Below are 27,402 nucleotides of genomic sequence, written 5' to 3'. Positions count from 1 at the left end.
TACCATTTGATATTATCATTTCTATCTTTTAAAGTGCAGTAAATCAAGATTGTAGGGCCTTTGCACATGGCCTAACAGGCACAACACAGCATTAGAGTTGTTTTTTCTTTTTATAAGGGTCTTTCACTGCATCATAAAGTCTAACCAAAAAAATTGCTTCTCAAACTGTTGGGACAATAAACTATTAAATTTTTTTTTTTTTAATTACCTAAGGAAAATAAAAATAAATTCATTTAATTATACTCAGAGAATCAAAATTGATAGTGTTTTCAGTGACTTCTGCGCTATCAAAAGAGTCAAATACATTAGAAGTCTAGGGCTGGCCGGTCAGTTCAGTTGGTGAGAGTGTGGTGCTGACAACACCAACGTCCTGGGTTCTATCCCTGTACTGGCCAGTCGCCAAAAAAAAAAAAAAAAAAAAAAAAAAAAGAAGTAGTCTAGAAAAAATTAATATAAAAATTTTAGTTTTTTGATAACTACTGAAAACTTTAAGTTTAAATTTACATTAGCCATATCAAAACACATCTAGTTGGAAGAATTATACGAGAACTGCAGGAGAAAAAAGTCACTATCTTTTGTTATCCATTTACTGAACATGTAATAAAAATAGGTATGGGTAGTTCTTAAAATATGTTGGAACCCAAATACTCATTTGTGTCTCATGTATTTCAGACAGAATATATTTTAACCAAAGAAAGTGTCATTTACAAGAGACACTAAAATCAAAAGAGAAAACAGTCATCTCAAATAGCCCCGATTATTCACCATGTAAAGTGCAATGTTTTTTCATTTCTGTCGCACACATAAACTTGACCTCTTCAATCAGCTTACATTTCCTTTAGGAATTATACTAGCTAATGGTTAGAAAGCACAAGTTTATTTTTCAGAACAGAAAACAAGTTATTTATATGTTACTCTAGACATGCTATAAGTACCTAAGGCAAAGTGAGTTACCTCTATTTTTCTATCAACAAAATGGGAATATATGGATTTTGAGACATGAGATTTTTTTCCAACAATGTTTTTAGAATGGATCCTTAAACACTAAACTTGTAATCCCAGCATCACCGCAACGTTTTATTTTGCAAGGAAAAAAAATGAATGGGGCAACTTCACAGCACCCGAGAGGACACTGTCACAAGCAACACCTCCCACACAGCCACCATTTTGAGCAGCAGGGCTTAACTACACTACTCACGGTTTCATACCAGCTGAAGAAAACGCAGGACCCTAGAATAACTGGTAAACACCTCCTGACTTTTAGGATTCCCAAACCCTTACTTTCTATGGCCCTGTTTCTCTTCTTTAGTTAATATACACAATTGTCTCAGGAAAATTTTTATTATAAAAATCGTGCTTGTTACGTTCACGTCCAAACTTTGAAAACAAACGCTGTGGCTGCTTTCCATGCCTAAAACCTGGAGAAGCCTACGATTTAATCACACTGTTTTAATCAGCTTAAGCAATAAGAGTCGCCAGAAGCCAGCGAGTGGCCCTAGTTCATCAGCCCACATTCCTCTCCATCTCCCATCCCAGCCCTTTTGATCTTTTTATTTTCCCGATTTCATTAACGGCAGCAAGAGCGAGTTCCCAGTTCCCACACTTCATTCATACGAGAAGCGAATGATATTTTAGCAAACACCACTGAACCTAAAAACAAAGGTGAGGCAAAGACCTTCGGGGCAAACGAATTAGAATCAATCCGAAGCGGCAGAAAGTAAGCGACGTGGGGGTGGGGGTGGGGGTGGGGACGGGGACGGCGACGACTCGCCCCTCCCCATGAGTGGCTCTAATTTTGATCACTTCAGGGCGAGCCCACCGGCAGAACCGCAACAAAACTGACCAACACTTTCCAGATACCTCTGGGGAAAGGCGAAGGGTGGTAAGTCCCTGCACCCACCGCCACAGCAGAGAAAGCAATTCAACCTGCCAACCAATCAAGTATTTCACACCTCTTCCAAAAATGAAAATAAAGGGCAGGAGGATGCCCGGGCGGGCTGCTCCTCTGGGCCGTCGTGTGCACTCCGGCCCTCACCCTGCCCGCCACCATCCCGGCCACCAGGACCCTCGCTGCTAGTGCAGCTCACAAAGCCTCGGGTCTGAAAGCACCTTCGGCCTCGCCGGAAAAGCCATCCTCGCCGCCACGCTCCCGGGGGAATAATGGTGGAATCAACTCAAAGAGCTCCCGGAATAAAGAGGCTGCTGGAGAATAACGGAGTCCCAAACTTTCCCTCCGCCGCCCGGGCCCGAGCAAGGGCTCCGCGCCGCCGCGCCGCCGCGCCCCCGCGCACAGCGCCCCGAGCCCAGGCCCCGGCGCCGCCGGCCCGAAGTGAGCCCAAGCACCCCCCCCAGAGTTGCGGGCCTCCGCGAATCGGCGAAGTGCGACCCCCCCACGCGCCCGCCCAAGTGGGAGCGCGCCCCCCAGCACCGCGGAGCCCCCCGCAGGCCCGGGGCCGCCTCCCCGCCCGGTCCGAGCTAATCCGCCGCCAGTGCTCCCCCCCCCCACGCGCCCGCGCCCGAGCAGCTGCGGCCGCCTCCATGGCACCGCGGAGGGAGCGCGCCCGCCCCCGCGCAGCCCCTTCCAGAGAAGTCCCGGGAGGGCCGCCCCGGGCCCGCTCCCACCAAAGCGCAGACCCGCCCCCCCCCCCCCCCCGTGGCCCGCGTCGCCTCCTTCCGGAGCCGCAGTGGGCGCCGCGGCCCCCTGCGACCGTCCCAAGCCGGACGCCGCACTCGGTGCGGAGCAGGAGCGGCCCGAGCCCGCCCTGCCGCGCCGCGCGCCCCGCCCGGCTCCGGCTCCCAGCGAACGTCTCCCGGGCCCCAGCTCCCGCCCGCACCGAGTCCCGGGACGCCCGTGGGGCAGAGAGAGAACGGGGCGCAGCGCGCGCCTCCGCTCCGCGCGGCCACTCACCTCGATCTCAAAGTCGGGCAGGCGGAACGCGGTGCGAAAGAGAGAGCAGAAGTGCGCGATGGCCGGCACTTCCCACCAGGAGCGGAGCTCGCCCAGCCCGGCCGCGCCGCCCTCCTCCGGGCACATCTCCCCGCACGGCGTGCGGGGCCCCGGGCTCGAGGAGCGCCTCGGCCGCCCCGCTGCCCGCGCTCGGCTCGCCCGCTCGCACTCCCGCCGCCGCGCAGCCCTCAGCGCCCCGGCGCCTCGGCTCCTCGGGCGGGGGCGGCGGCCGGGCGGCTCTTCCCGCGGCTGCCGCGGCTCGGCGTGTGCAGGAGCCGAGGGCGGGCGACCCGGGCGGGGGGCGGCGGCTCGGGGTCCCGAGTCACTGGCGCGGCTGCTGCTCCGGCTGCCGGCGGGGCCCGCGCGCTCGCCCCATCCTGCGGCTGCAGCCACCCCCGTCCCATACAATATAATCAACTCACCGCTGGGGAAAACAGATGGGGCTGGGGGGGGGCGGGGGAGGGGGCGAGCAGAGGGCCTGGGGGAGGGGCCGCCCACGAGGAGGGGGCGGGGCTGCCCTCACCACAACAACAACCCCCGCCCCCGCTCCCCACCCCCAGCCCGGACAGCTGCATTGGGAGAGGAGGGGGAGGGGATAGGAAACTCAGCCCCCCAAGAAAGAGGAGCGGTGTGATGTGAAGGGAGCGGGGTGCACGCCGTAGACTGTTAGGAGACACACTGCGCTTTCCGGGTGTTTGGGACTGAGGAGTTTAATGACTTTCTTGAGGAAGGACAAAAAGGGTCCCTTCCACCCCCACTCGGCCTGAGTGGTCGCGTCCTTTTAAAGGGCCCGCTGGGTGGTGCTTTCGGCAGGGGCTAGATCCAGAAACGTGCACGTGTGGGAGTTCGGTTATCATTGATGTTGGTGATAGTATAGGGGAGTGAGTGGGCTGTCCACCCTAGAAATATGAGACCTAGAGAAGTGAAGTGGTTTCCACCTGTTCTTTAACGAGAAGGGTGCCTCAAGGAGCTCTAAAGCGGCTCTCTACTCCACGGGAAGAAGGTGGTGGGGCTGGTTAAGCTGGAACTAAGTAGGATGGAGGCTGGAGTGCGGCGGGAAGGGTGGGGTAGGGGGAGGCACCAATCAGCGGCCTAGCGGGAAGAGCGATCCCCCCACCCCACCCCTAGGGAATGGACACGTGTGACCGCCCTGGAGGAGACGGGCTGGGAGCCCTGCAAGTGCCCTGGCTGTAGAACAGCTGCCTGGAAGAGTGCGCGCACTGCGGTTAGGAAGCGGGGGTGGGGAGGAGGAGAGTGTGGGCAGTGCCCTGGGGGGTGGAGACCTGCACCCGGGCTGAGGGGGTGGCTCCGGTAGAGCGTCCAGGCGGGTGCTCTAGGAACCTTGGCGGCCGCAGCACGCTGGAATTCTGCTAAACCCGAAGGAAAAGGTCACCTCAAAACAGACCTGAAGTTTGGAAAAACTACACTGAGTGCCCAGATGTTTGTATCGGTCACTTACGTGTTTAGTACTGCAAGTCTCAGAGGACCTTAGCTGGGTTCTGTAGTGCACCTCTCAGGTAGGAAACACTGCCCCTGACGCATCGCACAAATTAGTCAAGTACGTATTGAGTGACAGGCACAGTCACTGAGTGTGGAGCGGTTAAATCAAAGATCCTCTTCTACATTTAAGCAGTTTAAAATCTGGAGAGTGGCCAGCATGATGAACGAAATGACGTGATAGATTTTGGAGTGTGTCTGGGTAATTCCCCCCCCCATCTCACCTTATTCTGATAATTTTAATAACCTCCTGTATTAGTATAAGGCAGCATTTAGAAATATTACAAAAATTCTTAAAGAAAATATATATTTACGTGTACCTTTTGTGAATCATCTAATCTCAAAACACTTCATCTTCTAGCACTGCCCTCCCCACCCCCGCGCACCCCTTTCATAGAAACAGCCCGAAAGTTCTGCTCTTTCATTACCTGGAACAACTGATGCTTTTAAAAAATTCATCCTCAAACTCTACCACGTGTTTTAACCTTTGACAAAAATGAGATCACGTCTAAATGCTCCCAAGGAGCAGAGGCTACGTCTGCGTGTGTTTACAAAGCACAGCTACTCTGTAGTTATTCCAGTAACAGACGAGATGGGAAAAGGGTGACAGGCCACTGTGGAAGTCATCGCCCAACGTGAATTAGATGTTTTCTGCACTTCCTTCATTTCCTCACAAACAGTTTGATTTCCACACTTTCCCCCTACTTTTTTAAGTGTTGCTGCTGCTGTTCACAGTTGTTTCTAATCTGTGATATGCTGGCTCTTCTCTCACCACCTTCTTCTTCCTGGTTCTCTGTCTTCTCAATCCCACCTTTACCTCTGATCGCTCTTTAACTTCTCACCCGGCCTCTCAACCAGCCTCTAGTCATAGTGCCTAGGACGTTAACAATACCAGGAAGCAGAGAGGGGAGAAGATCTGGCTACTCTTCAGATACTCCTTGGATGCTGGGGACAAGCCCCGCCAAGGCTGCTTTGTCCTGTCCGTGCTCCACACCACTGCCCAGCCCTGTAAATCAACAAAGCTGTCCTGGAACTGGAGGTGCCCCCTGGCGGCGGGCACAGATCTGCCGCCTGTCTCTATCAGCACCTTTCTTCCGCTCTGCGCTCTGCATGATTTGCCCTCTGTGCTGCCATGTTCCTCAGAGGCTCTCCTGTGTGGCACATCAGCTTTAGACTTGTTTCCTTCTGTCATTCTCCAGCTCTGCTTCAGTCACTACATTTTTGCCTGATTCCTCTCCTTTGCGCTCTTCTCCACCCTCCCCAGCTCCGCCACCCTAACCCCAGCCTTCCCCTACAGACTGGAACAGATCCTGGTTCCAGGAGCTGAGGAATCTAAAGTGTCTTGGGTCTGGTTGTAAGTCTGGACCCTGAGTTTCCTGAATTTGGGGTCCCGCTAGGGCCTTCCGATGGATCTCCTACCACCTCCCGTCTGGATTCCTGTCTCTACCCTGAATCTTTGACCTTCCTTTGGACATTGGTCCCACATTTCCCCTTGGACTTAACTGCCTCAGATCCATTTTGTGGACTAATTTCCAGCCTGATCTCCTGGAATCTAGATTAATGACCCCTGTGCTGACGTGCTGGACACTTGACCACCTTCCTTTCTGCCTTCGATTCTGAGTGGTACCGCTCTCCTGACTTTTTCCACCTGGCCCATTCTTTCACCCTCCAAACATCAGTTGTATCATCATCCTTAAAAACACACCCAGCTCCTTTCTGTTTCTCACTCCTGCTCTTTTCTGTTTGTGAGCCAGTGCCATTAACTTCAGATGACCTTGAAAGTACCTAGAAGTAATTCTTTTATGTTCTTCACAAACTTCAGTTCCATATTCTCTTCTAATTAAATGTTTTCCATTAAAAAAAAACCCCAAAAACCAAAAAACGGGGCTGGCTGGTTAGCTCAGTTGGTTAGAGCACAGCCTTATAACACCCAGCCCATGGTTCAGTTCTCCTTATTGGCTAGCTGCCAAAAAAAAAAAAAAATTTTTTTTTAAATTTTCTGTTTTGTTTATAAGTTAATGTTACAAAAATATTTATATTTCCCATTGCAAAATATGAAGTAATTTCAGCTATGATGGGATTTATACAGGTTCCTGGAGGATGATCTGGGAAACTATCTTTTTATAACATTCTTTCTTTGGGAAATACATCGTAAGTTCCCCATGATCAACTAAATAATTTGTAACTTGATTTGTTTGAACTTGGAAGGGATGAGGCATAGGAAAGTGTGGCTTTTGCATAGCCACTGCTAACCAGGTCCAGCATCCATGTCTTGTCACTCTTCAGCTGGTGTTCTCTCTACGGGGTCATGCTGCTTCTCTCTTCTACTGAAGATGCCCTTTCTCTCCCTTGGTCTACCAGCCTGCTCTGGATACTCCTTGTTTCAGTCCCCAAATCAGCTTGGAGCTGGGGCAGAGTATAGCCACTGTTTCAGCACTTTAGTTTACTGTGAATAACTGAAGTCCAGGTACCTCACAAACTCTCGACACCTCTTAAAGCACACCCCCCCCCCCGCTTTTCTCATTACAGAGCTGCATTGCATAATGTACCTGTTCCAAAGAGGGCTATAAACCAGGCTAGTTTAAAATTTTAGAAATTGTAGCCCACAACAAGGCACACCACCAGCATCTCGGAGCCCCGCCCTGGGGCCCAGGGCATCAAGCCGGGGACTGGACCCCCCCCCCAGCCCACAACCAGGCACACCACTAGCACCAAGGAGCATGCCAAAAACATCTCCTCCATGTGGGTGGCCCACTACAGCCACCACAGTAATCATGGCTGCTGCAAAAGGGGCTAGACATCACAACCACCACGCAGATGGTCCACGAGCCACTGGAGTGCATCGACACAAGGAGAGTCACCACTAGAGACCAAAGAAAAGAAGACAATGTTTCTCTCCACAAAGCCCATTCCAGAGTGACATAAGAAACATCTGCTCTATGATACCATTGGGGGACCTGAACACACCTTTCAGCATTGGACAGATCATCTAGGCAACAAATCAACAGAGTAACCATCACTCTTTCAGAAGCAGAGAAGAAATCTAGGGGAGGGAGAGGAGGATAGGGAGAGATTGGACAAGGGGCATAAAGAATAAGTACAATTTGTAAGAATATACATACTAGTAATATTGATTTGATCAACATATGTTAACATCGAATCCCCAAAATATGTATAATCAATTATGATTCAATAAAAAATATGAACAAATAAATAAATAAATAAATAAAAATTTTAGGAATTGTAGAAAGTGAATAAGTGACTACTAGAATTAGTGGTCAGAAAATTTTGGTTCTCTCTAAGGAAAGCCTTTTACTCTCTCTGTACCTCATCTGTGAGAAGAAGGGCTTGAACTAATGGTCCCTGAGTTCTGCGGCTTTCACCTCTAAAATAAAGCCAGATTGACATTCTTGCAATGTAAATTCAGTCATGTCACTCACCTGCCACAATTCAGTGATGCTCCCTTGCTCATGAGAAGTCCCAACTCTGCTAGATTCTTATTCAAGACCTGCCAAAATTCTGCTTCAACCTTCCTTTCCAGCCTTATCTGCCTTCCCCACCCCACCACCAATGTCTCCTTTCCTCCTGCCAAACTGGTTCTCTCACCCGCTGGATCTCCTGGCTTCCTGTCTTTTGAACATGACCTTTTATTTGCCCAGAAAGACTGCAACTCTCCTTTCGGATCATGACCCACTCAACACTCACTCCCTTCCTACAGCTTTCCTAAAACACCCTAGCATGGGTGTCTCTCCACGTAGTCTTACACAGGAGACTACAGTCTGCATGACTCACTTGTCAAACACTTCTTTGGGCCATCTTTCTAGTATTTATTTTGATGGATTACTTAAATCTTTCACTGTGTTTGGAGTTATCTCTTCTTCTCAACCAGAATAGACTTTTGGGGGAATCCTCCCTAATAGGCACCAATTAAATGATTAATTTGATTGTATAACTATGATTTAAGTAATGGCATAAAATCATAGGAAATTCAGAATCCTTCAAAAGCCTGATGTGGAGCTTACTTTCCTTCATTCCTTCCACAGCCTCTCTGCTTTCTCCGTCATGAAACTCACTCCCTCTCACAGCCGTACAGGTCGTGTTTTTCATGGTGCACCTCTGCCACCTCGCTTCTGTTGGGCCCCAGTGTCATTTTGCCAAATACCACTTGAATGCTTCCTTGTCGCCTTAAACTCAACATGGAAAAAGAAAGGAAAAAACCCAATAATGTTAATTATTAAAATTAAATTGGCCTTCTTAAAATTGATAACATGGGGGCTGACCAGTTAGCCCAGCTGGTGAGAGTGCAGCCTTGTAACGCCAAGGTCATGGGTTCAGATCCCTATACCAGCCAGCCTCCAAAAAAGAAAAAAAAAGATAAATCTTACTATACTGGGCAAGATAGAGTAGATGGAGGAAAAACTAGAGGAAAGAAACCCAGTTAGGAAATTTCTATAATAGTGAGATAAAAAGGACCCGGCTCAGGGTGGAGACCAGTGATATCAAAAGGCGAGGGGATGTAAGAGACATCGTGAGGGGAGAACCAGTAAGAATGTTATTATTAGCCAGGAGAAGAGCAAGAGGAAAGAGTCATGGATGAGCCTGGGAGCTGGAATACAATTTCATTAAAGGAGTAGTGAAGTCAGTAACAGTGTAACTGGGTCAGAAAGAAGAACACGGAGCCACCTTTTTTTGGAGGGGGCAGGTATATTCCTAAATCCAATATATCTAAAATACTATCATTTCAACATGTAATCATACAAAACAATTAATCAGCCGATTTACATTCTTCTTTTCAAGTCTTTGAAATCTGGTATGTATTTTTATACTATAGGATATGTCGATTAGGACTAGTCACATTTGGGTGCTCAACCCACCGCGTGTGGTTAATGGCTTCTGTCCTGGGCACTGCAGGACTGCAGTAAGCACGGTCAGTGCTGACTCCTCAGCCCTTCTGGTCATTGATTCTCGGCCTCCTGTTGACGACTCCAGGCCGGGCTTCCCTAACCTCCCTAGGCCTGCTGCAGCATCTCCCAACTTACCCCTTTTGTGAATGCTTAATTTCCGTAATGAAACCATAGCTCCTTCACTGAAACAGCCCATAGGGCTCCTATATTTCTGTCCTAGCTCTGATCCCTTAGATCAGTCTACAAATAAGTGGTCATAAATAAATGTTTGTGGAATAGATGTGTATTATTAATCTTTAACATTCACAGAAAACACAAGTTACTGTATTTGTTTTAATCAGAAAAATGGCTTGCGGTAGAATGCAGATTATAATTTTTAAAGTGTCAACATGCTTGCTATTTCTGTGTAATCTAGTTAACCACCAGATTTTAAGATGTTTTTCAAGCCCTTCATATAAACTTGATTTTTTATTTCCACTTAATTTCTCCATTTTACAGTGATTTCCATACTTTTTGAGATTATTTTCCCTGATCCCGATTTTCCCCTTGTATTGTATCAGGCTTTTGGTTTCTATTTTCATATCATCAAGTTCGGTACACCTCATCATCTCGTGTGGCATCAAGCTGCGTACTGTACATGTGACACCGCACAGGTACAGGTCCACTGTTTTCAGTTTAAGGCCCACAGCACCACCCTGGGACACAGGGCACACACGGGCAGTGAATGAACAGAAGGCAAGCTGTTAAGGGATTAAGTAAAATTTCCCTTTCTCATGTCGCCAACGCTACCATTGCTTATCTTGGTGCCTCCTTCCTCTCTCAGCACCCTTCCAGCTGCTGCCCCATCTCTCCTTCTCAGCTGTCATGGAACCTGTGGTTCTAACACTTTTGCCTACGATGGGAAGTTTGTCAGTTGTGAGTATTCTGCAAAGCAACTTTGACAAGTGATGCATAGGGGATCTAAAAGGACGGACAGGCCACTGTTGGGGAAGAAGTTGACAGAGACAACAGGAGATAATTTGAGAGAGAAAGTTGCAGAAATTTAAAAAAAAAAAATGTTGAGATAAGTAGCCAAATTCACTATAAGGATTCACTGTGAACAGAGAATCGGAAATGATTTTGCTAACTCTGTTGTGCTCTGTGCAGGTGTGTCCCCATTTACAGAGATTTCTATACGCATTTCTCCAGTTAATTATCTTTCCTGAAGCCTAGAGTGAAGTGGAAACATGCTGAAAGTAACATAGTTCTCCTTCCTAGCTCTTCATACCTTTGCTCAGCACTCCTGAGAACAGGGCTGTTGTCAGTGTGAGCTATGCTGCTTGTAAGCCTCAATAGCCTTCCATGCACTGTGACAACAGCTGCACGGCTGCCCAAGACCAGGGCTACATGAACAGCTCTCTTTATTTTGCCATTATGACTGGTAATTTGTTATTGCCATGAAATCAAAGTGTCAAGCTTAAAACCCTCCCGACACTGGTTAAGAAACCCTGGCGCTCCTGAGGTTCAGGACGCTGCGGCTCTGGGGTATTGCTCCTGTGCTCCGGCTTAAACCAGCTTGGACCAGAGCAAGGGCTGCATCCTGGCAAATACTGTCTTAACACCACATGCAGCCATAAAGGAGGTGATGACAAATGCTAGTTAACTTAGTGCTCAATGGGTAAGAATTAAAAGGGGGCTGAGGGAGCCCTCTCTACCATGGCTCCCCTCTTTGCTTTAGGACTAAAATCCTGACCAGATTTTTTTTGCCTGCTAAAGAGGTCTTGTTCAATTCTATTCTAAAAATTGTATCCAAGAATTAGCTCTCTTGCTGCCCCTGGGTTGCTTAGTCTGCATTTATGCTGCTCTGCTCCAAAATTCCTCTCTGAATTCCTGGAGTGTCCCGCTCTGGCCTATCTTATTGTGGCATCTCCCCTTGTTCTTGACACCAGGTCAAATAGCTTTGCAGCATCTCGATTCTCAGGGCCACTCAGAAGCTGGTGAACCGTAATGAGTTCGTCCCTTAATCTCTTCTCACAGGAGCTACAATCCTTAATTTCTCTAACTTTCAATTATTTTAGCTTCTTGTGTCATTCCTTTGACCTCAAACCATCCTGACTCATTTTAAAGGTCACATTATTTGGGGTGACAAAGTGCCTGGGGTTGTATACATCTGCCTCAAACTCCTTGGCTGGGCCTGAGTTGTCTCTCTAATTTGTTTTGTTCAACATTGAAAAATACATTTTAGGTAGAAAATTCAGTCTCTGGCCTCAAGGATTTTCTAAGGCAATTGGTAAATCAGTAAGATTGTCTCTGTAGTAAAGACTGTAAGTAATACTATATATAAGGGTGCTTCAAAAAGTTGGTGAAAAATAGAATTAAAAGATAATATAAATCCTTCCACGAATTTTTTGAAATACCTGTGGTGTTAAAGTTATAAAGTGATGTTAGAAATGACCCATTCTAATTGCTCCTTTCAGAGACGAGTTCAGAGAAGAAAATACTGTGTCAGCTGGAATGTTTGGGGGAGGCTTTATAAGGAAGATGGGTCTTAAATTGGTGAGAAACACAGTTGGCTATCTTTATTCAGACCTTAAAAAACCTAAATAAAAATTTACTGAATTCAAAACCAATTAATTTAGAAAAAAATTTAAACTTAAAATGGTATTTGGTAGGGAAAACAATACAGTGTAAAGGCAAGAGCAGTGTTTTAGAATTCAGAGGACCTGGATGTTAGCTCAGCTGGTTAGATGGTGTTAAAACACCAAGGTCACAGGTTTGTGTCTCCATACTGGCCAGCCACCAAAAAAAAAAAAAAAAAAAAAAGAGAGACCAGGGATTGTGATTTTAACTCTAGCATAAGTGTGAGCTTGGGCGTTATGCTGCATTTCCTCAGATATCAAGTAATAGGGCTCCCCCCCTGCATTTATCTGCATGATTGCCATATGGAGCAAATGAGATAAGTATTTAAAATATAAGCTGCTGTATACCTATAAAGAATTATTATTCACTAGTTTTAAACCTACTCAACTCAAAAGTGACATATTTATTTAAAAACATAGACTTTTCCACTTCTCTGGGCAGGTCTCAAGTGAGTTTTTTCTCTACTCATTTATATTCCATGTCTTTAGGATGGAGATGGCAAGGACCATTCTATATATACATATGTGTGTGTATGTGTGTATGTACATATAGGATCTGAGCAAATATGATCTTTTTGAGTGCAGGAACTATGTCTTCTCCTGGGTCTCTCATTAGGCACCAGATATCTATTTATTGTTTCATTGACTTGATTGTTAAATGTCAATTAAGGCTGCGAAGTTGAGTGTGAAAAATTAAATCAATAACAGCAGTGAAAATCTCCCTCTAGTAGAGTATGCCTTAGCCTTTTAATTTAATTTCCACATCATGTTTTGGAGTACCTATACCTTTAATAAGAAAACAGAAAATAGAAGGGTGAAATGGGTTTCAATTGCCGTCACTTTATTTATTTATTTTGGGCAGCTAGCCAGTGCAGGGATTTGAATCCATGACCTTGGTTAAGGCTGTGCTTTTACCAACTGTGCTAACCAGCCAGCCCCCCATCACTTTAAAAAAACCTGTAATGGTATGCTTTTGATTTGTTGATCTGAGTATATTTTAAAAAGAGAAACATGGAGATCAAATTTCCTTGTTTTTAACTTAAAATGAAGAGTAAACATTTACATGGTCTAAAGTTACTTGCAGCAATTACGGTAAACACTATTCGTTGTATCACAATACAAGATAAGACGATTACCTTGTATGAGTTAAACTCATTCTTTGACCCAAAAAAGGAAAAATTTCTCCTTTTCATGAGTAAAACTGTGGGATCAATGTTATTTTTTCAGTTGTTCCAGTGGTCTGTCAATATTTATTGAGCAGCTACTATGTTTCAAGCACTGTTGTAAGAGTTGAGGACCTAAAAGTTCCTACAAACTTCAAATCTATTATGTTTTTGGTTTCATTATTTTCCGAGTTCATGAAGCCTCCCTATCTCCCCCTGCCTCAGTCAACAACACCTGAAACAGAGCCTGTGTGGTTGTTGACTTTGTAGAGCTGACAATCGAAAAGGAACAGGAAATTCAGGGAAGAGACCTGCTGGTGGGGAGGGGGGAGTGTGAGAAAGAGCACGCTGATAACCACGGCTGGGCTGCTGCTGTATAGATGTGGATATGATTAAACTGTTAGGGTTTAGTGCGAAGGACAAGACATTCCTGGTAAACTCAAGCAGTGCGGAGGACAGATTTGATTCTGTCCTCTTAGGCCAGCAGAGCATTAGCTAATATGATGGCTTCTAAAAGCATTCTGATCTAATGGCCCATCCCTGCCAGACAAAACATGAGTTATCAAGCTTCTTAATTAACTGTAGAAAAGACAACTCTCCAGACACAATACTTACAGCTAAGGTTGGGAACTCTGAAAATATCTCTAATAGTTCTGGTTCCCAAAGTAGCCTTCCTTCCTATACCCACCAGCCTTTGGGGCACATCTCCTGTGCCCATTTGGAACCTAACTTGCAACCAAGATTTCTAGCTAAAGGCTAGATGGTGAACTGTGAAAAATAAATTGATGTCAATTTATTTACAGGGGCAGAGGTGTCTGTATCTCAAAACCCATAACACATGGCGCAGAGTAGCATTTCTTGTTGGTAATTCCGACTGAGGCCGAAATCGAGGTGACAGAGCCAAACAAAAGAGGTGCTGCTGGGACCGTCAGCGATGGGTCAACAGTGGTGGAAGAATGAAAGATTGCACATGAATGGAAAAGTGTTATTATTACTCTGAGTTAGGACTGAAGCCCACTGGCCTGGCAAGTGAGAAAAACCTGCACAAGGGCTCAGCATTCCTTGCCTCTATGTGGAAAAGCAGGGACTTAGACTTAGTATCTCCAGGTCTCCTGTCCTATTGTTCTTTTCTTCATGTGCCAGAGTCTATAATTCTAACAAATAGAAAGAAACCTTGTGCTGATTGGCTGCTTGCTTGACACTGCACCGGTATCTGGGGCATCGGCATGAGTGAGTCTCAGCTTGTGGTTACAGTCACTTAAGCATTAAGGGGGCAGCTGGTCTGGGTTGTGCTGCCTTTAGGTAACTAAGGGAACTATAAAAATAATACTATCAGATACTGGATTAATTTATTCCTCATTGGCTTTCTAATGCAATTGACTGTGTTGAGATGAAAGCATGATTCCCAGCTGCTGGCTACTCTGTCAAGCCAATTGGGATGTGAACTATCCAGCTGTGTCCTTTCAGGACTTTCATCGTCACCATCGGAAAATCCAAGACCCTACTGGATTTTTAGTGATGAGCTGAGGAGAATAAACTCAAAGATGCTGCATATGGGAGTAAAGAGTATAAATGAGCTTCCAGATATTCCTTTGCATACTACAGACAGGTATTGAATGAAAATAAAGTGCAGAGCAAAAAATGATATGTATTGAGGGCTGGTTGGTTACTCAGTTGGTTAGAGTGCCACCTTCTATGTAACGCTAAGGTACAATAAGGTATTTGTTAAATCTTTGAAATTGAGATGTTAGTCAGATAAAAACTACACTGTGCAAAGGTGGTGAGCAAGAGAGAGCACCGAAACAAATGAAAGTTAGACGTGCAGCATGATCTCATGGTCCAAAGATGACTTAAAGGGCACCTGAGCCAACCTCCCACTCACTGAGGAATGTCCTCTACGACACTGCTGAACAGAGGTCAGCCTTCTCTTGATCACTCTGCATTTACTGTGGTGGGGAGTCAGGACACCATGAGCCAGACTTCTCTAGCTTTGATCAATTCTAATTATTCAGAGACTCTTCTTTTACAGTGAAGTGAAATATGCCTCTCTGTAAATTTAACTCAGTGATCCTTAATGTAAGAGCAAGGTGAAAATTTATCACTTTCTCTTCCACCTAATAGCCCCTTGAAGACTCTAGTTATTGCTACTCTAAGATTTCTCTCTTCTCCATGTGAGTACTCCCAATTCATTTATTCAATATTTCTTCGTTCATGCATTCAGAGCAGGACCCAGGTCTGAATTGTTCATTATTGTATTCCTAGCACCTGGAGCGGTGCTGGACCATAGTAAGCAGTAAATAAAACCAAAACCAAACAAAACCGAAAATCATTTATTGAAGGCCTTTTCTCTGCCATGCATGCTATTCTACTCAGGTTTAGGTTTACAAAGCTCAATAAGCCAGGGCCCATGCGCTTTGGCCACTAATATCTGGAGAGGAGGGCAAACAAATACATCAAGGATTAGCATTCTGAATATAGAGGCGGTGTGCTACGGAGCACAGACGAGGGATGTCCAAACTAAACGAGGGCACCAGAGGACGCCTCCAGGCAAGGAGAGGCTTCAGCGCAGTGGGAAGGACAGCTTGCTGGCTGGATGGACAAGGAGGAAGCCCAGAGGCGCTGCGGCATGAGCAGCGGGCAGTGCCGGGAGCCGAGCGGGGAGCGCTCTTGGTGGTGGTGGAAGAAGGAGGCTGGAGATGTGAGCAGGAGCCAGATCATGAAGGGCCTTTAGTGCTGAGTTCAGAGTTGAAGCTTTATGCTAACGCATTTGGGGAAGCCACTGAAAGGTTTTAAGCAAGAGAATGATATAAACTGATTTTTATTTTTAGGATATTGGCAGTCAAGGGTTCAGATCCCTGTACCGGCTGGCCACAAAAAAAAAAAAAAAAAAAAAAAAAGGCAGACTTGTGGGTAATGGCTTGAAGGAGCAAAGGCAACAGACTGAAGTCAGACTAGTTAGAGATGAGACTGAAGCCACAATTGCTGATTCAGCAATTCAGGCAGGAAGCAGTGGGTCCTGGCCCAGGGTGGTAGAGGGCGCGGCGAAAAGGGAAGTAAGGATAACAGTGTGGAGCTGGAACCTACAGCTTTGGTGACAGATGTGTGGTGCTGGAGAAGTAGGTGTCCTAGGTCACTTGCCTGACTGGGCAGTGATGATAACACTGTCTGGAACAAGGATGTCACCGCTGAGAGAAAGTGGACACAAGCAGGTTTATCCCCGGTGACCTCGAGGCACTGTGAGCGTTTGTGGGTGGACAGTCAGTGGGCGGCTGGATGCACAAGGCCATCAGAGGGGCTTGGCAGAGGCACAGGCAAGGAAGCCATCGGTATGCCCGAAAGGCTTTTGTGCGGCTCTTCCAGGCAGGGCCCCTGGGCGGGGGTCGGGAAGGGCAGGGGACTAAGGACAGAGCTTCAGTCCTTTGCTTACTCGTTCCTCATTCAGTCCTTTGCTTACTCGTTCCTCATACATCATGGATTTAAGACTTCCTAAAGTCCTGCTGCAGTTTGTCAAGGTTCTTCTTGGGACTGTACCTGTAAAACAAAACAAAACAGAAGTTGTTTCACCAATGCACAAGACAATAGTGTTGCCTCCTTCCCTCAATCTGACAAGCATGTGTGTGCGTGTGTATATGTTTTTTGGGTTTTTTGTGAGTGTGGGGCTGCCAGTACAGGGATCGAACCCTGGACGTGCATGTTGGTGTTGTCAGCACCATGCTCAAACCAACTGAGCTGAGCAGCCCGTCCAGCATGTTTGCGTCGTGACGACCAAGTTAGTATTAGGTTTTTGCTGGTTTCATCACATCATCGGTTCATATGGAGCCAAAAACTGTCAGGCCAAAGCTCCTCCAACTATTTTTCCTAATTGAATTTTGGATCTTGAGTTCACAATTTTACCTTGACCTGCTAGAAGACGGCCCTCTGCACCTCTGTTGAACTGGCCTTCCCTGCTGTCAAAATAAAGGTACCACACGTTAGTGTCCTGTAGAGAGTGCGAGAAGGTTCAGAAAAGCACATTAAAGCAAGATTGAGAGGAAGAGACTAATGAGATTATGTCACATTGTTGTTGCCAGAGAAAAATCACATTAAACGCGCTAACTGGCTCTGCCAAAAACAATTATGATTTTTCGGTCTCACCGGGTCCTGATGATGCTTAGCATTCTTTCCTGAGTTCCCTGGTTAACACCTTTCCTGTTCCTACCGTAGCTGTTCTGAACTGCTCCCACTCAGGCCGACCCCGGTATCCCTCTCCACACACGCGCTCACCTACTGCTGAGAGCAGACGGGCATCTGCGATCACCTCCCCGGCTCCTCCTCCAGCCACAGGTTTTGTTCCGGTCCTCTTCCCTGGCTCCTGCGGGAGCCCCCACTGCGCTTCTGAGCCCAGCCTTCTCACTGTCTTCAAGGCATGGATCGGATCCTATCCTTCCTCTGAGACCTTGGGAAAATCTCAGTTACAGAGAATAGCATTCACAGAAGGAGGGAAGGACGTATATCAAAATGTTAACAGTGATTTTTTTCCCAGCAACTGGAGAATTCTGTGATGTTTAAACCAGTAAATGGGATTTTTTTCCATCATGAAAGTAATATATGATGGTATATAATTTGTATCTTAATAAGGTTTTTTTTGAAAAAGGTAATACATGGTCCCAGCTCAATCATTTACAATCTTTCTCCTCTTGGACTAGTTTCTTAATCTCTTGACATTTCAATTTGCTGATCTGTGAAATGGGTAAAATAATACTTCATATGAGGGTACTCAAAAAAGTTCATGGAAATATACAATTAAAAGATAATACAAATTCTTCCATGAACTTTTTTCTTTCTTGGCAGCTGGCCAGTACGGTGATCCAAACCCTGGACCTTGGTGTTATCAGCACCACGCTCTAACCAAGTGAGCTAACCAGCCAGCGCTCCATGAATTTTTTGAAGTACCCTTGAAGTTTTGTTGTGAAGATTAAATGAGTATAGTATTTCTGGTGCATGGTAAATTTTTTAAAAAGTAACTACTATTATTAAGGAAATATAATAAAAATTTTGTCTCTCTTTGGGCTGTATAACAACTGATGTCCCCCTCCCCAACCTTTCTCTACTTTTTGCATTTCTCAAATATTTTATTAAGATTATGTGTTCCCTTTATAAGGAAAAAAACAATAAACTTAAATTTTAATAGAAAAATAACAAATGCGTACTAATTGTGGAGAATTTAGAAATAAACTAAACAAAATGTAAAACAAAATTGTCCATAATCCCCCCACCAGAAATAACTGCTATTAACATGTTGATATATTTCCTTACAGTCTTTTCTACATAAATATTTTTTAATAAAAATGAGATTATATGTTATATATTATTTTGCATCCTTTTTCTCTTAATGTTATAACGAGCATTTTTATGGGTGATTTCAAAATTTTTCCCGTTTTTATATTTATGTATTTCTAAAGTCTTTTATAATGAGCATACGTTATTTTAAAAACAGTATTTTCCTATCATAGTAATGCATGTAATATAATGAATAATGGTAGAATAATATATATGTTCAATGTGTAGAACTTTAAAAATACAGAGAAAAAGCATTCGCATAAAAAGAAAAACTGGGGGTTGGCCAGTTAGCTCACTGTAGAACGTGGTGCTGGTAACACCAAGGTAAGGGGTTTGGATCAGCCAGCTGCCAAAAAGAAAAGAAAAGAAAAAGAGAAACTGCTTGTAATACCATTACCCACAGGTTACTGTTAACTTTTTTGTGCTTGTCTTTCTAAGCTTGTTTCTCGTGTATAACTTTTATAATTGGGAGGAAAAAAATTTCTGTCCACTCCAGCTGCCTCTTCTCTGCCCTCCCACCCCCTTCCTGCTGCTCATCCTCTCTTCCATGGATGTCTGGAATTGTGTCCCAACTGGTCTCCTTGCCTCCAGGCTCTTCTTTCCAGGCCACCCAGTGTCACTTCCTGTCTCACGATTGCCTGCAGGATGAAGTCCAAACTCCTCAGCGCTGCGTGCAAGATTCTCTCCAAGGAGATTCCAGCCTACCTGTCTAGCCTCTTGCCTTCTCCGGTACACACATGGCCCTGACACTCCTTTTACCTGAACAATGCACACTTTCCTCCCTCTGTGTGTCTGCTGACCCTGATTCCTGGAGTTCTTTTTCTATACTTGGTGGAATTGTATTCGTCCTTCAAGACTCATCCCTGTTTGTTGGACCCTCCCAATCCTAACCCCGCTGTGTGCACCTCTAATAGACTTTTTATTTTATTGTATGGTAGTGCTGCGCACATGTTCATATTCCCTGAAACTCTGTGTACCCACCCCCAGCACAGTCCCGTGTCATAATCTGTGTACCTCTAGCATGGAGATGGTGCCTGATGCATATCTTTTTAGTTGCATGAATAAAGGAATGCCTGGATGTATGAATGTCTTTCACTCAGCTAATCAAACAACTAGTATTTCTTAAATGTCTATTATGTGCTCATCACGTGCAAAGCACTGTGGAATTGTCAAAAGACTCAAAATATTTTTAGTTTAATACAACACAGATTTTTTGAGTGCCTATTCTTTGTTGTGAGACTATCAAAGAAGTAAAAGGCATGACTTTGAGTCTCAAGAGGGACTTTCAGTCTGTGTAGGGAGAAGCAGCTGTGTTCCATGAAATACATATAAAGAGCACAAGCAAATTTCTGTTAAATGTAAAGACAGTGGAAGAGAAGTGGCACAGTGTAATGGACATAGCTCTCAAGTAGGAGTTGGGTGTCTCGTTTTCCCTGCTCTACCACTTACTAGCTGAATAACCTTGGATAAATCACTTAATCAGCTTTCTCATTTGGAAAATGTTCCTTTCAACTCTTTGGCTCTGTCACTGAGTGCTATGGGGTACCTATAAGGCAGCAGTTATTGGAGTTTAGAGTTGTTAGAGGAGAGCTCATGGTGAAGGTGAAACCTGCACTGAACTTAAGCTATAGGTGAGATGAGCACAGCCAGAGAAGAGGCAGAGAGGCATTTCAGATACGGAAACAACAAAAACAAGGGGCTGGCAGAGACAGGACGGAGCAGGCGTGCTTGTGGGGGTACTGGACAAGGCTATCCATGGTGGAGAATGTTTGTTAGCAAGGATTGGGAAAGAGCTTGGGAAGGTTGCCTAGGGCCAGGAAGGACTTAAGAGAGACACACTGGAATCAGTGAAGCTATTTTAGGATACTTGCAAAAGGCAGGAATGAGGTAAGGAGGGTAAAGATTAGATTTGCAGCAGTGGGAAGGCAGAGCAATGGTTGAAGAGAAGTTACAAAGACAGACTCATGAAGCTGGCGGGCTGTGCCTTCTGAAGGAGACGAGTTGAAGACACCTCTTAAGTTTAAAACCAGAGAAAGTGAGGAAAGCAGTTTCTCACCCAGGCTCCAACACCTCCAGAAGAGAGGATGGGATGCCCCAGAAGCAGGGTGAGGGCTACTGTGGTTCTATAACCAAACTCCTGAGGACTTCTGTGAAGAATAGCTTAGACTCACTATTTGCTTTTTCATATGAATCTTTAGTGTGCTTTAAAGTCCTCTGAGCTTGTAATATATTTTGAAACTTCTAAAATGTATCTTAATCAAGGAACTCATGCCTTAGAACTTCCAGTCTCCTTAGAAGTTCAAAAGTATGTTAAAATGGTAGTATCCAAATTTAAAGATCTGGAGAAATATGAACATTGGTTTTACATGTATGGATTTTATTAAAATACCATTTCAAACATTGTTTGCTTCAGGAAGGCAGTTTGGGTTGCTAGTGGATAGAGGTGAGAGGAAGACATTATTTATTCCAAATAGAATTCCTAAAACAAAAAGCCTAAACTATTAAAGCATACTGAAGAGAGATATATTGTTGGTTTTTTACATTTATTAATTATTCATCCTTCAACACTCATGTGTCAAAAATTATTCTATGATGCTATAATCTGTAAAAAAGAGATAATGTTCCCTACCTTCAGGAAACTTAAAATCTAGGAGAGGAGACAGAAGTAAGCAAACAGTTACACAGTGATTTTATTAGTCACAGTCCTGGCAGGATACAGAAACACACTGAAATGGAATTAAGAAGGAAATGAATGAAGAATTTTTTATAGAGGGGAGGGGCAAAGTTAAAGGAACCAACAAAGAATGCTGAGGCCCTTAGGAACTAGAAACAATGGAAGCTGTTATCACCCCTAGGCCTGAAGGGGCAAGGGATGGTGACAGTGTTAATGGAGCCCCAGAGAGAGAGCTGAAAGAGGGATCTCCCTGCCAGAAAAATAGTCATAAAAAAAAGGTAGCCAGTGCCAGGACTAAGGGCACCAAAGCAGGGAGAGAGCAGAGTAAGAAACATACCCGTCCCTCTCTCCTCCTGCCTTCTGACCTCTTAATGATGCCTCCAAGTGGCCCAGCCACTTACCAAGCAGCTGGCAGGGAAGCCTGAGTGACAAGGTCTTTAGGGTCAGACTCTTGGGTCACTTAATAGGATGGAGAAGAGTCAGAGAATAACCAGCTCAACAATGTACTATTCTGCGACAAAGGTACAGAGACAGGAGCAGGGCTCAGGGACCCCATCAGAGGCAGACTGGGTAGCCAGGAGCTGGAACTTGGGCACAGCTCTGGAGAATGCACTGCAAGCGGAGACATGAGGCTGGAGTGAAGGGGCCCTTGTTAGAGTTACATTCAGCACTAAGTTGGCTGCAGGTAAAACAACAACAACAAAATGACTTAAACAACATAGACTTTATTTGTCACAGAGGAAGAAGTCCAAAGGAAGACAGGTATAGAGGCTTGACAATTAATAGGGATACCAGCTCCTTTTAGGAGCCTTACCATCCTTGACACAGAGTTTCTTCTTCATGGTCCCCCAGCCATCACCTCTGTGTTCCACCAGCTAAAAACCTGGGGTTCTATTATGAGGAAAGAGGAGAGAATGGATGTTGGAAGACAACTGGCAATCTCCGCCAAAGGAGAGGGTAAAGGCATCATGATTCCAAACACATGCCCTGCCTGAGATGCTAAACAGTTTTAAATAATTAGAAGATGTACCTGATAAAAACAGAAAATCAGTTTTCTGTTCATAGGCAATAAGGTATTGTGGGAAAGTCCAAGAGTTGGGAATTAGGAATGCTGAGTTCTAGTTCCCCGTTTGCTATTGACTAAGCAGGGACCTTAAACAATTCAGTCCACTTTCTCCATCTCAATTTTCTCATCTATAAAATGACAAGATTGGATTATTACTTCCTTTAAAGGTTTCTCTTCCCATTGTGTCAAAAAATTATTTTCTGTATGTTGGTACTAAGATTAGTAGAGGCAGTAAAATAATAGGAGAGCAGCCATTTTAGGGCAAAAGCTTCAACAGCTGCTTTGTTAATTTAATCATTTTAGATGATATAGGTTCAGACTTTTTTTCTTAGTTTGTTGCTGCTCTGAAATTTCTTCAAAGATTCCATTCATACTATTTTGGGATACATACGTACACAAATGAAAATATGTGTGCATGTATTCCCAAAATATTACTAATGGAACAGTTTGAAAGTTATACTGAATTTTTCAGAATGATATAAAAAGTAGACACTACATTGATACCATAACAAGAGGTTTTTCTAAAAACGAGTGGAATAATAAGAGAATAGAGACTTGTAAGAGCATTTGTTAGATATTATTTCTTGGTTGAAATGGATTCCTTCTCTCTACATCCAGAACTGACCTGAGGCAAACTTTCAAAGTAGGTGAATATATTTCTGGGATTTTTTGAAAACCTTCATGTTTCCCTCTTCTCGATCCTCAAAGCACCTAATAACCTCAAGTTCTGTTTATCTCTAAGTGAAGGAGACACTACATTTTAAAGTAATTTAAACTATGATAGTAGGATTTTAACCCCCAGAATGAGTTTCTTACCAAACAATATCAGACTTCTTGACACCTGAGGTAGTATAACTATTTGTTTGTTTATTTTTAGAAGTTAGAGAAGTGCTAATATCCTGTAAATCCCACTCTACTGGTCAACTCCCAGGTATGCATTAGAAACCATCGTTTTAGAGACTTTTGGCCTAGATGTGGGGAAAGCTTTGCTATTTTATATGGAATACAGTAATGGTGTTTATTAGAACATAGAAAGCTTTTTGCACATATTCTTTGCATATTACTATTTTTGTATCTCAATTATATCTGAATGAGTAAAATAAGTAATCAAAAGGAACAGGCCTGTTATGAATTGAATGTCTCCCAAAATCTCACTGAAGCTTGATCCCCACTGTAACAGTGTGAAGAGGGCAGGAAATCAGACTATGGCGATGCTGAAATGTGGGGCTTTAAGAGGCGATTGGATTGTGAGGACTGTTTCCTTGTGAATGGATTGGCCCATTTGTGGAATAATGTGTTCATGGTTTGATGGATTGTTATGGGCATGATTCTGATGGCTTCATAAGGAAAACAAGGGAGAAGGTTAGGCTCTGAAGTTTCTGCCATTCTCACCATGTGACACCCTGCATTGCCACAGGCCTCTGTAGAGAGCCACCATCAAGAAGGCCCTCACCAGATGTGCCCCTAGACCGTGGAATTCCCAGGCTCCAAAACTCTAAGACATACATTTTGTTTTCTTTCTAAATTATCCAGTTTTAAGTATTCTGTATGAGCAACAGAGAATGGACTAATACAAGGTTATAATAGATCAATCTTCTTTTTTGAAGGAGCAAAGAAAAATTAGATGATTCGAAATAATTCTAAGAGTAGATTACATTGGTAAATTTCTGACCTATGGAGAATATGTATATGCATGTGTTTGTATATGGAGAATATATACATACAGAGAATGTATATATGAGATGAGAGGCATATGTGTATATACACATATGCAGTATTTATAAACTGAAAATAACAAGTATGTCAAAGGAAGGTAGGTTTGATGTGTGGTATAGTAGAATTGAAATAGAGATTCCCCAGCCCGTTGTATAAAACAAAGTCAGGAAGATTCTAGGAACTGAAGGCGACTCTCCTTTAAAGTGCAGAAGACATCATTTGGAAGGAAAGGAAAGCAGGCAACAGTCATACAACAGGTGGTTCTGCTGGGTCAGCCCAGAACAGGCACACCACAGAAAACGTGAGAACGCGGCTAGGGATCGGCTGCCCCAGACAAGCTCACCTCCCATGCCAGCTCTGTTGTGCTGGTGACCAATGTCCATGAAACTGGGATTTGGGCTTAGGGAAGAAAGAGGTCTCCTTTTCCAATTTGCAGGAGACTTGCTCTTACTTTTTCCTCTAGTTCTACCCATGTTTCTTACTAAAGCCAAATGAAAAAGGGGGAAGCCCAGTTTTCCATTTCAACTGATTTTCTTTTCCTATGGGACTAAAAGCCACAGGCTGAAACCCAGTGTTCTAGTCTCTAGGGAATGGCCACCAAGCAGAGGCTGTGTGGTAGTGGACCCTGAGAATCTGACTGTGTTAGAATTAGAACAGAACTGAAGTAATGGTCAAGAATTTAGGGATATCCTTTAGTGGAAAAAGTGTTATGACAGTCAAACCTAGAAGCGGTTTAATTCAACTTAATTCTCCTCAAAAAACATTTAAGCACCTGTGTGCTAGGAGTTGTATTAATCTTATGGAACACAGAGATGTGTCAGATAGGACATTGTCCTCATACAGCTTGGAGAATCAGGGTAAGGCAGATACGTAATTTGGAGCAACCATAAAGTTACTAAGTACTGAGGTAAGTAGAGGGTATGATGTGGTCCCAAGAAATAAGCCTGGTAAGTCATAATACAGGCATCTCACTAAGGTTAGAATTTGCCACCAGCTCGGCACAGTTGCACACTATTCAAAAACATAGGATCTTTCCATTGCAGAGTTTTGTGGTTAGTGATGTGACATCGACACAAATACCTTCAAACCTCCTGATCTGTATTCACTGACCTCCCTCTGAGTTCCTTGAAGTCACTAACTCTCCCACACTGTAGCATCTAGAAACAAATGTTTTCCAGGCGATCTAGACTCTGTTACTGTGGAATTTAAACACTTTAATCAATGACAGCTCTGAAATGGGCAAACTCTCAGCCGCGGCGGGCTTTTCGGTCAGTCGCTCCCGTTGTTGGTAAGTGGCAGGCCCGGGGTGGTTTGCAGTGGAGACGCACGGTGGAGGCCAGTCAAACATGCAGGCTCTGAAACAGCCCACCTGGGTTGCACTTGGCTCCACCACCTACCTACCAGCTGTGTAATTGGGGCAAGTTACTGAACCTCTCATCTTAGAACAGGAAGAGCAGTAGCAGCTATCTCATAGAGATTTTTGAGGATTACAAGGGTTACTACACAGAAAACACCTGGAAAAATGCTTAGCACACAGTGAGCTTTCAATAAATGACAGTGATTATTACTATTGCTGGTACACTTGGTGGTGAGGAATTTGGTTGTACACTGGGCCAGAGGGAGGAAAATGTATGATCATTATCTCAGTGACTTTAACCTATATTTATAGAGTTATAGGGTGATAATGAATTCTGCTTCAACAGTGTCATTAAAACAAAACATAAAACCAAAACTGACAACAAACCTTCAGTATCTTAAGACAGCAATGAAAGAAGAGAAGAGAACTGATTTTTATTGAATGGTTGCTATGTACTGCATATGTGGGGACTGCTAGTTCTGTTCTATATGGGAAGAAACTGAGACTCAAAGCGGTTAATTTTTTCAAGAGTAACCAGGCAGCAGAATAGGCAAATCTATAGAGACAAAAAGCTTAGTGGTTGCCTGGGGAGGTTCAGGGAAAAGAAGAGTGACTGTTCACGGGCCTGGGATTTCTTCCAGGGATGATAAAACTGTTCTAAAATTAATTGTGGGGATGGTTAAATAACTCTGTGAATATACTAAAAAAGATTTAATTGTATACACTTTAAAACGTGAATTGTATGTATGTGAATAATGAAGCAGTTTTTAAAAAGCCACAGCCTGGAAGCACTGAAGTCTGGATTCAGACTGGGGCCAGAGCGTGACCTCAAGGCCCGGGCTGTTTTCGAGGTCGTGCTCTCCCTCCCACGGAGCGTGGTGCAGGGACGTTCTCTTCACATAACACCTACGCAGAAAAACATGCTTGGTGCTAGGGATGGGAGGTAAAGGACACGTAGGTGCCTAAGTAGATGAAAGGGACAGTTTCTGAGGAGCAGTTAGCAGAGCAGGTGCACCCCAGCCACATGTCTGTATGCTGGGGGGGGCAGGTTCCCCAAGGGCCCTTGGATACAGCACATGGCCTGGTAAGCGAGCGAGCTGTTAAAAGCCCAGAAACCTGTACACCGTCTGTTGGCTCTGTTATGTTTGAGTTTCCCTTGTTTATTTCCCTGTTGTCTCCCCTTAATTTTTAGGAAAGTTCCTTTGGCAAATTTCCGCTAGTCCCTAGCTGTGTCCAGGAGAGAAAGGAAGACGTGGTGCTTTTCCGCGCTAGGGCCAGAGGGCACGAGGAGGGGGCTTGCTGTGGCTGGCTCAAGTCCTCATGGACGCTCGACCAAGGCAACCAGGATCAGCACAGTCTGGACCTAGCCCCTCAGGTGTACCAATTAAGAGAAGCTCACAGGACGCTGGGGACGCTTCTGTGACCTCACCTCCGCATCTGCCTACCTCAGCAGGCCTCTGTGAAGAGGAGGCGATCTCAAGACTGCTCCCTCCATGAAAGGAAGGCACAGTCAGAGTGGTGGTCAGCGCTGCAGCCCTTGCAAATCATTCCGAGCACCAAACAATGAAGCAGAGCCCAGTTGTATTCAATTCATTTGATTAGGGAGAAGGAACTTGGAAGTTGGTACTATGTTAAAACCAGAAGGAACAAAACTAGCACTTTAAATGCTATTGATTAGTAATTTACTTCATTTATAAGCTGCCTGGTTTTTTTTTTTAAGAGGTAGCTTACAATAAAAAGGTGGCTTGAGAGAGTTGTATAAAAGTTGATCATATTTTAAACACTTGAGAAAAACAGATGTTAAAATGTAAAAAAATGCAGCAATGAATTTTTTTGATGAGAATTGTGACAAGGTAGACTGATTTAGCTTGTGCCATTTTTACTGTTTGAAAAGTGTTCTTGTTTGAAAACCCCCCCAACACCTGTGGTGAAAATTGGAGGTTAAAAATTGTCCCGTACTTAGAAAAATTTTAAATTCTGCCTGCCTTTGCTGTTTGCCGCCTATGCTGTTCCTGGCTGGTACAACCAAGAGCTGTATCCGGATGTATCCAGATACCTTAGGGAGGAAACCGCCCTGGAGAAGTTTTTGCTGTCCTCTTACCAGAATATCTGGAGAGACAGTCGCCGGCCGGCTAATAAAG

The 27,402-nt window shown here is 44.5% G+C and overlaps 1 protein-coding gene across 4 annotated transcripts in view; it reads right to left on the bottom strand.

The window, feature by feature from the left end:
• The window catches only part of LOC134378712 (chromatin remodeling regulator CECR2), a 152,120-nt gene extending 149,051 nt beyond the window's left edge, over positions 1-3,069 (bottom strand). For all 4 annotated transcript variants that reach the window (XR_010023685.1, XR_010023680.1, XR_010023686.1 and 1 more), the window contains exon 1: positions 2,909-3,069. Coding sequence is in view for 1 of the 4 variants with exons in the window: in XM_063098030.1 (XP_062954100.1) it covers positions 2,909-3,034 (126 nt within the window). In the remaining 3 variants the exon portion in view is untranslated. The remainder of the gene's footprint in view (positions 1-2,908) is intronic.
• Positions 3,070-27,402: the final 24,333 nt, after the last annotated feature.

Source organism: Cynocephalus volans, chromosome 1, assembly GCF_027409185.1.
Source record: "Cynocephalus volans isolate mCynVol1 chromosome 1, mCynVol1.pri, whole genome shotgun sequence".
NCBI lineage: Eukaryota > Metazoa > Chordata > Mammalia > Dermoptera > Cynocephalidae > Cynocephalus > Cynocephalus volans.
This window is presented reverse-complemented; position numbering and strand designations above follow the sequence as displayed.